Source organism: Pieris napi, chromosome 9, assembly GCF_905475465.1.
Source record: "Pieris napi chromosome 9, ilPieNapi1.2, whole genome shotgun sequence".
Lineage (NCBI taxonomy): Eukaryota > Metazoa > Arthropoda > Insecta > Lepidoptera > Pieridae > Pieris > Pieris napi.
The window spans coordinates 10,013,962-10,027,500 of NC_062242.1; the positions used below are offsets into that span (position 1 = coordinate 10,013,962).

Consider the following 13,539-nt stretch of genomic DNA (forward strand, 5'->3'; position numbering starts at 1 on the left):
ATAGCGGACAAACAACGTGACACGTAATTTATATATATTAAGATTTGCTTATGAAATTTCTTTTGAAAAAATAGGAAGAGACAAACTATTGTAAAACTCAATTGTTTAATACAATATTTATCAAGTTTCAGACGTTTTTTCTCACCTTAATGAAACAAATATATAAATAACGGTATTTGTGCATTTGTTAACGGAAATATGATTAAAAGGCCGGCTTGTTCGAATTCTAATAATCTATTAGACGTCTAGGTACGTAATTTAATTATTTTAAATTAATTTTATACCATTACAGGTTAATACTTATTTAATAGAAAAGAAAGTAGATGTTCTCTATCTCCTCCTCCAAATTTTAAGAGGAAGTAGATGTTAGCTAACTTTTCTACAGAAGATGACATTGATAAGTCGGTTCCAAATAACTACATTGTCGAATTAGCATTACCAAGCGACGCGAACAATCATTAAATCTTTCACCCAGGCTATTAAGGACCTATCCTATCGCTAAACTCCAAAAAAGTACATTGTTTCTTTCAATTTTTGTCATCGTTTCTTGAAGTAGTGCGAATGGAAAAATATATGGTGGAGTTTAGTAGTTTATGTATCCATTTTGAAAGATCGATACACGATTTACAAAACTTCGCTCGATAGAAAAAAAATCCAAACATAGCCAATCTTTAACACTTTGAATTCATTTTATGACGAAAATGTATATAGAACATAATCGCAAGCCAAGTAATCCATTTCAGAAAAAAAAATGATAAAATCACATTAATTTAATGTTTTACATAACTAATTGTTATTACGGGCCGACGCGACGCGCCTCTGCGCCCCGCAGTCCACCCGAAGACACTGACACAGCAATTCGTGCTGGGATAGGGCCTTAAAAATAGGATAAAAATTTATTCTTTATGGAAAAATAATAGTTCCACTGCTTCAGGTCAGAAATATATAGGTAATAAAAATCCAATACTTGATTTATGATTTTATTTTATAACTGATATATACATACTGTTTATTGCTGGAATTTAGGCACTCTGGATCAAAAGGTATATATTTAAATAGTCCCCAGGCGCATACATTTACAACTATATATTTTGCAGCCATACGTAGACTAAAGGTGTACAATGTACATGTTGGTTACCATGGTAACCTTTTTGTTTTATACAGTACCTGTTAACCGTAGTAAGACTGGGTTCACACGGCATTGTCCTGCACATTTTTTTAATGTACGTTCACCCGGGTGTTCACATGGTAGATTTTCATTCGTGTAAAATACGAATAGCCGCAGTCTTCACACAGTTGTCACAGTGAGCGAGAACGAGACAGAGCTATATTATGTGCCACTTTAAACCGAATATTATGTTAAAGTTTATTCGATTTGCTTGACAAGTTCGTTGAGTATTCGTTTGAACGTATAAACGGTGTACGATATTTTGCAGTACAAACGCCGTGTGAATGGGTCTATGTAAAATACATGAGCCACTATTTATTTGTTAAGACGTATACTGCAAAAAAAAACAGCACAATGCCGTGTGAACCCAGTCTAAGAATCACTGTTCTTAATCCACGTTTTTTTGGCTAAACGTAAAAATTACAATTGAAGTAAATTACAACCTTTTTTTGAATGACTTAAATTTTGGTGTTTGCGCCCAGCTTTCTATTAACAAAACACGGATTATATTAGATAAACATTCCAAATTATAACAAAGTTATTATTTAAGTAAATTAAATAACAATATAATATGAAATATGAGAATTATAAGTGAATACATTGTAAGTTAAGGCATAGCGTCGCGGCCATTTTCCAAAAGCCAGCTGTCAAAAATGGCATACAGCATACTTCGAGATTTTATTCGTACGTACGTAATTAAGAGTACGTACTAGTACGTACTATTGAGATTGGAGAAAACGCCATCTAGTTTCTTTTTCCTTTCCGGAGAAATATTTCTAAATCAATATTCAAAAACCAATGACAGAAAATAACCCAACGCCATTACCATTTATTACAAATTGACACATTTTTACAATATCATTAAAATACAATAAATTATTATATTCAATCGAAATTATATTATATCACATATAAACTCATTTCGAAATCTATTAAACATAACACGAACCAAAAATTCTACTTACAGACTTTTCTCATTTATATACAATCACTTGGGGGATTAGCGCGATCTATTTATGACGTTATCCAACCAAGTTAAAAATTTAACTTGTAAAGAAATTCTATAGAATTTTACACAGTTTTTTTTCGTACTGCTCATTGCAATCACTACTGACTTGTTACTCCCATATGTTTTATATTATAGGAGTCGTCAGTTTCGACTGTGAACCCCTTAGTGACTCCCCACACTAACGTCTTCCGAGCGTCGTCGTCGTGTCAACGTCCGCACAGCGTCGACGTGACGCTAGCGCTGGCCGCGTGCCGAATGCTCCGGGATTACGCGGCACCAGCGCAACGTTTTTTACGAACGCGACACCAGAAAAAAGCGTGCAGTACCCGGCCAACGCTGGCGTCGCGTCGCCGCGGATATTTGGTAACCATGGCAACAGACAGTCCGCGTCTTATTAGGTTTAATAATCGTTTCGGCATTTCATGGTCCGATTTCCAAATCCGACAAGAATTTTTTCAGTTTACTCATACCGTGACGAACTTAAGTTAAAAAAATAATTTAAATAATTCAGTTTTAAGAATTATATTATGTATATCTAAAATATGTACATAATACTTAACGAATTTTTATCATTTATAATGGATAATATATATGTGTATTAAATTAGCTTAACTATACAAAAAATTACAAATGCTATGACAGTAACAATATATATGGGCAATGAGTTGTTAGAAGGGCTTGAAAGGCACATATTACCTTTTTGAGCATTGTAAAATACATCTTAATGCAAGCCCATAAACAATTTATAGTATATAGTAGCCCGTTCAAGTATTACGTAAGCAGATGTAATGTAATTTATTCCCCCCCCCCCCCCTCCTTTTTCTTGTCAGCAAAGGTGAGCAAAGCTCAATAGTACATAAACGTATTAATTTTTTGTAGGAAATCTCGAAAATACAATGCGTTTTCAGCATAGACAATGTGTGGGTAGTATGTGTAAAAAAGTAAATAATTACTGTTGACGTAATCACCAAATAAGAAACTTAAAGACCCCCCCGCCCCTACAGTGCTTACGTAATACTTAAACGTCTTCTAAGCCCGAAATTCGAAAATTGAAGATGAAAGTGCAAAGCGTGACGTGCAAATGTTTCTGGTCTGGTCTAGCTCTTGTTATGTAAATTTAACAGAGTAAAAATAAAAATATTCTCTACCGTACCTAATTTAAAATAACAGCCCTTTAATAAATTCTAGATGGCGCTATTGTCAATCCTCAATAATCGCCTCGGCACTGGGTATAACAATGACGTCAGACACATTGTTCGAACACTCCAGATTACACACATCACTATTCCTATCGCAACTCACACATAAATCCTCAATTTCCGGACACACATCTGTGTCACATTGCATATGCTTCACCACATCGAAGTTTTGTAAGTCTGTCTTCGCGCAATAGTCCTTGATGGCTGAACAGATTTCGGAAACGTCATCGTTGTTTGATGATATTTTGAGGAGCTTCTCATCATCCCCGATCGCGAAAAGCAATTCTTCACTGTTCATTGATGATATTTCGGGGTTCGATTGGGTTTTGAAATTGCTGGATTCTGCTAATTTTATATTATATAAATTTGATTCACTCCCCATAATCGATGTAGATGACGTATTTAGCGTTGTGAGATTCTGAAACAAAATTATGAAGGTTATTTCATCACGGAACAATTTACTGTTCTGATGCAGTAAAAATTTATGAAAAGATAAATAGTTATATTTAATTACATTAACTTGCTTATTATAATTCAAGCATATAATGTAAATATTGAGCAAATGTGTAACATTTAACCATTTTAGAAGCATGTCTATAAAATGAAACGATGCTGATACTGATAAATATATTGAACATAGAACATAGAGTTTTGCTACGACCCAAAAATGTAAGACCCTAAAAGAGGAGTAGCGACAAAGGTTGTTTTTTTTAGCGGAAAACGCGCAAACTTGTGTCTTCTAGGGGTTAAATTAATTATTGCATCACATCCCGGTCGTGGGGGGTTGACTGATTGCGCTAATTATTTTGTCTATGTATATGTACTCTAAATTGCTGTTTACATTTTCGTGCCTATTGTTGTATTTCTAGTTTTTTAGGTTGTGTTACTCATACTTTTATAAAAATAATTATGAAACAATTCAAGACCACTTCTATTATAGTTTGTATATTTTTAAATAGCTTCTATTTATGATGTCTATCATGTTAGATATAAATAAAGTATAAATATACTATTTAGATTTTTTGAAGTTATACATCTTTAGGCGCGTTATGAAAAATTGATGAGAGTGAAATTTTACGATGCGCGCGCACCGTGACACAAAATTAACAGAATAAAGTTGCTACGGCATTGCACATAATTTAAAAACAACATTCGAATAATAATAGAATTTATGTTACACTTAATGTAAGAGAATAATAATAAATATTTATTTATTTAATTTATCAAATGTAAACTGAACTTTATTGACTATAATGACTCCTTTTCCAGTCTTTGATTATTTAATTGTAATTAATTATTTGCATGCAATGAAAAACTATTTTTAATAATGCCAAAGAAGTATAAATTCTTACGCGCGTACATAAGTACACGCACCCTTTTTTTTTATCTACCGATGGCTAGGTCACAACAGATGAAGTGGTAAAGAACACAACAAAGTTTACTTACAGCATCCTCTTGATAGCAACTGCCATCGCTTCTAGAGTGTTTATGTCTTTGCAGTGATTTCTTATGCGACGTGTGTCCGTCTACGCATTCCTGAAATATACAATCATTTGATACATTTCAATATGGATCGACTACGCATTGACTACATTAATCTATTTTACTTTCTTACTTAATCAGTCGCTACGAAGATACATGCCAGAATTTAATTACAATAAATAAATTAATAATATACCTGATAAAATATTTTGTCTATACTCTGATTTTTAATCCCGTGGAATTCTGACAGCTGTAATTTTTTGACATGTCAGAGATGACAAACCTTTTTGTAAGGGCAGATTTTTCAATTTCAATACGGGTCTGAACAAAGACTATATATACATTTTATTTGTTAGTGAATGTATCATTTTTATTAAGTGCGGTGCTCCACATTAAATGTGTTTTACGGCGATTGCTAATTACGTCCCTTTTCATCGCAAGCAGTAAAAAACGCACAATTAAAGATAACATTTTCTTTTTTTTTAAAAGGTTTACCGTTTACTAAACCTTACCTAAAGTAATTAAAGTTAATTCGATATATTAAAATAAATATGTTCGTGATATTGAAATATTTGTTATTTTTGTATTAGGTCACTTGAGTAAGTAAATCTTTAGATTTAACTTTTTGTAGGTAGTGATAAAAAATAACATTAACATTTTATTTTTTATTACCCTCAATGGGTCAAATTTGTCCCCTTTTCGGTAGAGAACTTTTTTAGTAGCAACACTTATGAATAGTCAGAATTCTACGGAATGAAATATTAGAGTTTAGTATCTAGTTAAATTAATGTGTATTAATAATCACAACAATGACATGTATGTATTGGTCTGTTTGTCAGATATAAATGAAAATTTCATGATATGGAGGCCTGAGAAATGAGGGCCTCATACTCATACCTCATACATGAAAAAAATATTTAGCGCATAACAGCATCTAAGTTACAATGTTAGTCTACGATCTAATTTTTAAAGCAGATTATTACGTAAGCAGATTTAATGCAATTTATACAACAACTTGTCAGCAAAAGTAAGCAAAGCTTTCAAAAATATAAAGTACCTACATAAATGTATTATTTTTGAAGGAGTCCTTGAAAATGCATTTCCTTTTCAAGCATAGACAATGTGTGGGTAATATGTGCAAAAAGTAAATAATTACTGTTGACGTAATCCAAATAAGAAAATCAATGACACCCCCCCTCCGCTCCCCCTATACTGCTTACTTAATACTTGAACGGCCCCAAACTTATATGCAATTTAAATACTTACCACCCGTAGATTCTTCTGCACATGCAAGCGTGTATGTTAATTGCATTGGCATAATAAATGCAGTTTATATTGAAATTATTAAAGTAACTTAAAATAACCATTACACCGTTAGTAATAAAAAAAAGATGATAGGGCAATGTATTAAGGAAAACTTCCAAATGATATTTAATAAGGCCCTCTACAAATTATTATTAGTTGATATTCAACATTTACAAGACAGTCAAAGAAAATAACATACAAAAAAAACCAGCAGAAAAAGCACAAAATGCATAGCTTATAGTGAATATATTAATAAACAAGGATAACATTCAGATTTGTTTAAGTTCGGAACTAATCCTTCTTCTGTGTAAATTCGCATTTCAGAGAGTCAATCGCAAGCGTTATTTAATGACACATACGAAACTCATTTAACACTTAGTCTCGACTCTGAATCTTACCCAGACTTTTTTAACTAAGCGTTATAGGACGTTATGTTTGTTGCTTAAAATTAAAACCATATGTAAACTTCATCAAAGCCCACAATTATAAATCTTAAATACGCTTTATTATTTTTCGTACAGTGCTCCGTTATTAACAAATTGACAAGAGACAACAAAAACTTTTTCTAGGCAATAAAATCTATATTAATCTGAGAATAATGACGTATGAGAATGATTATTGATAAAAACTTTCATACAAGTATACTTTGGCATTCTGCAATCGTCCCAAAAGACGAAAATTGTGAGAATTTCTTTTAACTTACCTTAAATCTATTAAACTGCCTGCTATATTTCCCTCTATCAGAGGCGACAAGACTTCTTAAGGACTGCGTTCTAGGACAATCGCCGTCAGCCAACCATTGATACGTACCGAATAATTTTGACGTATCCGACCTGTTTACAATCAAATCGTCTAAATTCTCAGGTGGATACACCACTTGAAGGAAAGTAACCTAACTAGAGGCAGCAGTTTAAAATCTTAGAAGCGTGATATTTACGATTAATTAAATTAAAATTACATTTCTGTTCATTTCAGCGTTCATTAGGAATTCTTAAACCCTATAGTGATTCGGTGCCGTTATAGAACGAATATGGAAACAGTAGCGCGTGTCGCTTGTTTGTGATTGGTTAAAAATCTCATCGCACGCATATGGGGTTGTAATTGAAATGACACAATGAATTTGAAAAGAAATAAATGTTCGCTTAGAACGATGTAGTATTTTATCTTTAATGTTGTGTAAAATTTGCTATATGCAGTACACATCACTAATTTTTGAATGGATTTAAACAAACTATATGTATTAGTTTTCAATGAACAATTACAATTCTGCAATAGACTTTAAACTAGAAATACGACGTAGAAATTATCTTCATCCTCAAACATAAGTATATCGTAAATATTCGTGTCTAAATTTACTAAAATCAATGTCTTAGAAGGAAGGAGCATAACGCCCATGCCACCAAGCAACAAACTGACATTTAACCACAGAGTACATTCATTTGTTCCACAGACAAGACAATATGCTATTTGACAGTATGAAAATAAAGCGTAGTGTTGACAGTAATCTGTTTGAAACATGGCTTTAAAATGTGTTATAGTAGGTACAATAACTCGTAAAATAGTTTTTAAGTCTTTAAATTAAATCAATTCCATTATCATATCTCTTCAATTTCATAATAACTATTAGAGATAGGCTTAGAATGTTTGGAAACACCAGCGCCTGTACTGCAACTTGTAAGCAATTGCGATCCAGAACAATATCGTACCGCATTATCCCAAATTGCGACTCCAACTCAGATTTGAGAGAATTGATAAAATTGCATACACGTCGGAATCGCAATTGGAAGAAAGCCCGGCCAATAATATAAAAAAAAACCTGGTAGTGATAATTTAAATATGATATCAACACAAATACGCCCTGACATTTGACACATTCATTCCTTCAAATACTTCGTATATATATCGAATTTTAACACACAATATCCAAGAATTAAAACATGCAATAGAATCGACACCGCATTGACAGACGACAATGACATTGACACCTTAAATATGTTGCCATTTGAAAAAATTACTTCCGCAATATGCGAGATTATTTTATTGGTCAGGCTTTAGAGATTACTATTATTAAACCAGAATAATTATACTTACAGATTACAGGGCGTAATTAGCAGGCGTTGTAAATTAGCCAAAGTCGGTCTCATATCGTGGACGGCTAAACCCCTACCCCATAGTAATTGTGCTATGCATTTATTTAACAGGAACATGGCATAACGGAATAGGGTCATGTCGCCGCCTCTCGCGAAGAGCGGTAGGCTGAAAAAATATTGACTACTTTAAATATACCAAATTATACTTCCAGTAGGAAAAACTTATATCTGCCGGGAACTATTATATTTGTTGGTAAGTTTTTTTTAATCATTTGATATCGTCATATAACTTTTCAAAAAGCGACAAAACTTAGAAAACTATTCGGTACATTTACGTTATTAGAACTTAGAAACCAATAAAAAATAAACTTTTTTATATATTTTCAAATTTTATCAACTATACTATCGTTTCTTTCTTCCAAATTGTGTTTAAGCTGTGACGAAAAGGGACAGATGAGTTTAACTGTTTTACAATGAGACTGATTTTATGAATAGGTATTTAAAAAATTATTGCAATATTTGCATACATACTTTGGATCGGGCAAGTCTGGTGTAATATCGAGTATTTTGCTAGCAGAGCCCAACAAAGTGATTCTATATCGCAGTGGTTGGTTCAAAATCGCAGCAGCCAGTACTGTGGCCTGAGCCACAAAGCCCGTAGCCACACTGTCCGGTACCGGGTTCGATGCTCGCGTATCATCACCGCATATGGGTAGAGGCACATCAATTATTGTCCATGTGGTTGCATCTTTCTGAAATCGAGAATATAAAAGATTGCTAATTGCACTTTTTAACTACTTTTTCCTCTCTATCGAATCATGTTTAGCTTAGGACAAAAAGAGACACATGATTTAGTAACACCGATTTAATTTTCTACAAAAATGTTTAGTCAAAAGTTTTATTACGATATTTACTTTCGTTGTTCATTGTTTAATAAATGTAATATGTAAAAGTTTTTTTGTTGATATAATTATTTTTTTTTTTAATTTTGATTATTATGAAATTAATACATAATGTTCTTTTAATTAGAATAATTCGTATTTTAATTAGAAAAAAATGTGCATTTAAAGATCTGGGGCCTACAATATGCCTCATCTTTTCCATTCCGTCCATTAGAATAAGAGAGACGTCTTAGAATTATACAAAACAATTGAACGATAGAGAACTTCTACTTGCGATGCACACCACGACAAACAGTTACCGGAACAAAAGAAATTTCTAGAGAAAAAGGCAAGATGATTTGCGACTTCAATCATACTTTAGTCAATGTACACAAAACCAAACAAATTTAACCTAACACTATTTATTGGAGTTTTAAAGATTATCGCGTATCTATAATAAAATAAATCGGATTTCTGTTACTGTTTCATGATAATTTGTCAATGTAATAGCCAAGTAGGTGATCAGCCTCCTATGCCTGACACACGCCGTCGACTTTTTGTGTCTAATGGGGCGTTCCCACGGAGCGTTAATCACGACAGTCAACTACGCTAGTCAACTGTCGTTCGTGACACTCACGAAAGTGTGAATTGATGAAACGTTCACATGGTTGGGGGATTTCGTGCCGTTCACGCTTCGTGTTTCGACTTAGTCATTATCGAAACATCCATATTCCTCCGGTACTATTCGCTATTAGACGGTATTCCTCCAAACTTGGATCATATAACACCTTTTCCATAGAATATAACTCCAAAAAACAAGTAGTTTCACTGTCGTTAAACTTAATTCCACGTTGTTGTGACGACATCTTGGCTTCACGAACGGTATATCACGACTGAAAATCAAACACGTTTGATCTATCCACGCTTGAGTCGTGCGCCGTTCCTCACGAAAGCAAATTTAACGCCTATGCGTTCATACAGAAGTGTATTTCACGAAAGCGTGGTTGACTGTCGTGATTAACGCCTCGTGGGAACGCCCCATTAGGCAAGAAGGTTTCCTCGCGATGATTTTTTTTATGTTACAGGAGGCAAACGGGCTAACCTGATGTTAAGTGATACCGCCGCCCATGGACTCGCTCTGCCAGAAGGCTCGCAAGCGCGCTGCCGGCTTTTTAAGAATTGGTACGTTCCTTGAATGACCCTAAGTTGAGTTACCGTTCGAGCGAATGTAAAATGCGAACATAGAAATAAAGTACATTGGTGCACAGCCGGGGATCGAACCTACGACCTCAGGGATGAGAGTCGCATGCTGAAGCCACTAGGCCAACACTGCTCATACAGCGTACATACAGAACTTTATTTTACACACTCATACAGATATCAATAAAACAAATCCCATGATGCCCTCTTATACTAAATTTCCCTTAAAATAAAGCATTACCTGTTCTATATAAAATATCTTCTGCAGGTGTAGCAATAGCTCGCTTCTACAGTTACTAAGCGCCGCGTGATTTCGCGCTGCAAGTTCACGCATCGCATTACACGATTCCCGCAACTCCTTTAACGACTCGTTGCGACGGGATAACGCGTAGTAGTTCGTCATCAGCTCAGAGCCTGAGTAAATAAATAAATATATCGTTGCCAGATTGTAGAATAGTATTGTCTTTGATTAACATAACCTTTACACATTTAAAGAAAAAACTTTTTAGCCGGATTAAAGTTGTGAATTATTATAAATTTACAATTATTTAACATAATTCTAATTAAATTAAATTTTAACTAAAAAAGATTCTTCCCAAGATTGGTACGCGAAGCCATTGAAATAAAAAAACACCCCAATTTCAATAGAGAAGACGGCCTCAAATTGTCAAACACCTGGGATCCAATAATATCCAAATTAAAATTTCAAAAAGAAAAACAATCCGCGAAAACAGAGGACACCGTGAGCCATTTTTGCCAAAACCCTCCACCTTTTAGTCGATACCAACTCCGGGGAAATAAATACAGATAATGCAACTTTCTCTACAGCTGTGATACTTTTTGACATCCAACACCTTTTGTCTTCAGTCACCGTGACCACGCACGCTGTAAAGCACGCGAAACGTCGGATAAATTTAAAATAATTGTAAATTTATAATAATACATAACTTTAATCCGGTTAAAAAGTTTTTTCTTCAGATTGTAGAATTTAACATTGCCACAACAGGGCAGTGGACAGGACAGGACAATTGGAAATACAGTATAAATTCCAAGTAACGTCCATTAATTTAACGACAAACCCCTTAAAGCGTCCAAATCACTCGGCTTCGGTTGGTTAAGCATGTTTCCATACAATGATAAACTCTACATAGTATTACACAAACCATTAACAACAACAATTCAATACTAAAAAGTACTTTTTAGTTGCACTTTTTAATCTGTATACGTTGTTTTGTCGCTTTATTGTTGAATCGAGAAATAAACTTGACTGTCGGTACTGGTTATACGTACTGAACTTTCCAAGAAATCCTTTTTTTACAAATCGCGCATGTTTGCATGTGCTTTTTCACGAAGATGCCTCAATATCGCAAGATATGAATTAAATAAGTAATAGCGTTCGAATACGAATTACTTTTATGTAATGACTAACACTAGTCTGAAATAAACTTTATTTTTCTAATACACATTTGTAACGTCAAAATAGGCACAGTCCCTTGAGTGTCGTTATATAGAGTTTACGCTGCGTTTATATTCACTCACCAACATCCTGATTCTCTTCAAACAACCTAGCCTGCCTCTCTTTTAGTCTTCTAATATTTGCATATTTGCTATCTCTTTCATCTGAGAGGATAAGTCGCTTAAAATGAAGTATTTCTAATTGCTTCGTTAGTCTAATGTGCTCTGCCCTTTGGAAGGGAGACGGCTTAGACTAAAAAAAAGTTTCTTGTTAACTTAAACCAAAAAGTTACACTTCCATATACGTGGGTAACACTGAAAATTTTTAGAACTGGCCAGTTAGAAACATTGCTAATGAAAACTTTTTTTTTATTTCCATTTTAAAACTCTTTGGTAACCTTTTTGCATTCCTTTGTCATTTGTTTTTGTGAATTGGCGGCAAACTGTTGTTACACGTGAAAATGAACCTAACTCGAGAAAATTTTCGGTCAATGATTTATTATGATTTTCGTTGTGGGCTTACGCAACAACAAAGCTATGATAGGCTGCGATTAGCATTTTTTAATGAAGCCCCATCTCGTGCCACTATTTACAATTGGTTTAACGAGTTTAAGCGTGAATGTAGCAATCTCAATGATGATCCGCGTGAGGGACGTCCTTTAACAGCGACTACTGAAGATAACATCAGTGCTGTGCGATGCATGATAGAGGAAGATAAGAGAGTGGCCTATCAGCAGATACGGGCAAGCCTAGGCATTGGTATGAGTCAAGTTCAAAAAATATTACATGAACATTTAGGCGTTAGGAAGCTTTGTACCAGATGGATTCCCCATACTTTAACCGACGACCAGAAACACCTTCGCATGGACTGGTGTCGCCAAATGTTAGATAAGTTCAACGTCGGTGACTCAAATGCTGTATTTGACATCCTCACAGGTGATGAAAGCTGGATATATTGCTACGAACCCGAACCCAAAAGACAATCGCTTTACGTGCCCTGAAGATGCGGTGAAAGAGTACGAAAATGCCATAGAAGAGACCCCTAAGGAAGAATGGGCCTACTGCTTTTCTCGGTGGCTCCATCGAATGCGACGATCTGAAGAGAGGAACGGAAATTATTTCGAAAAACAATAAAATATTGGCAACTTTCTACATTAGGTAAGTCTTTTTTCATTTTCTAAAAATTTTCAGTGTTACCTGTTAGTTATGTATGTACATATACTTTTTTAAAAATAAATAATATATCTAATAAAACTATAGAAGCAACAAAACAATTTCATTATCTTAAAGGTGGTCATTAGCATTAAATAATTGAGTTTAATAAACAACTTACCTTATATGAAAGCAAATCATTTAATTTTAAAGTCAGTCTTGGTCCATTAGATACAGGCGTTTTATCTTCCTTTATCCTTCCGTTTTTGGTCAAATCACAGTGCGAAGAAGATTTTATCTTATTTAAATCATCTTCAAGTGGGGAAAATAAATTTCGCTGTGATTTACTTTTATTTTTCAACTTTCCTTCAAATTCCGGCTGTGATATTGAGTCAGACAACGCTGACTTTTTATATATATTTTCCTTAATCTCTTGAACGGCTTCTTGCTTTTTCTTTATAGCATACTGTAGTAAATGGAGGTTTTGCAATTTAGTCGCATTGTAGCTTGGTCTAATTTCCGATTTTAGAAAATTCAGTGCCATATATCGATATTTTGGAACACCGTCCATTTCGTTCCTCAAATCGTAACTTTCGGC

The 13,539-nt window shown here is 34.1% G+C and overlaps 1 protein-coding gene across 2 annotated transcripts in view; it reads right to left on the bottom strand.

Annotated features, from left to right (window-relative positions):
* Window positions 1-1,228: 1,228 nt before the first annotated feature.
* The window catches only part of LOC125052268, an 18,656-nt gene continuing 6,345 nt past the window's right edge, over window positions 1,229-13,539 (bottom strand). The window contains exons 3-11 of one of the 2 annotated variants that reach the window (XR_007117430.1): window positions 13,123-13,539; window positions 11,874-12,042; window positions 10,576-10,748; window positions 8,785-9,005; window positions 8,255-8,419; window positions 6,867-6,996; window positions 4,823-4,912; window positions 2,337-3,794; window positions 1,229-2,141 (exon numbers count right to left, since the gene is read on the bottom strand). The exon at window positions 13,123-13,539 is cut by the window's right edge and continues 626 nt beyond it. Coding sequence is in view for 1 of the 2 variants with exons in the window: in XM_047653000.1 (XP_047508956.1) it covers window positions 3,378-3,794; window positions 4,823-4,912; window positions 6,867-6,996; window positions 8,255-8,419; window positions 8,785-9,005; window positions 10,576-10,748; window positions 11,874-12,042; window positions 13,123-13,539 (1,782 nt within the window). In the remaining variant the exon portion in view is untranslated. Of the gene's footprint in view, window positions 3,795-4,822; window positions 4,913-6,866; window positions 6,997-8,254; window positions 8,420-8,784; window positions 9,006-10,575; window positions 10,749-11,873; window positions 12,043-13,122 lie in introns of both variants that reach the window. The other variant, XM_047653000.1, reaches the window with a different exon arrangement.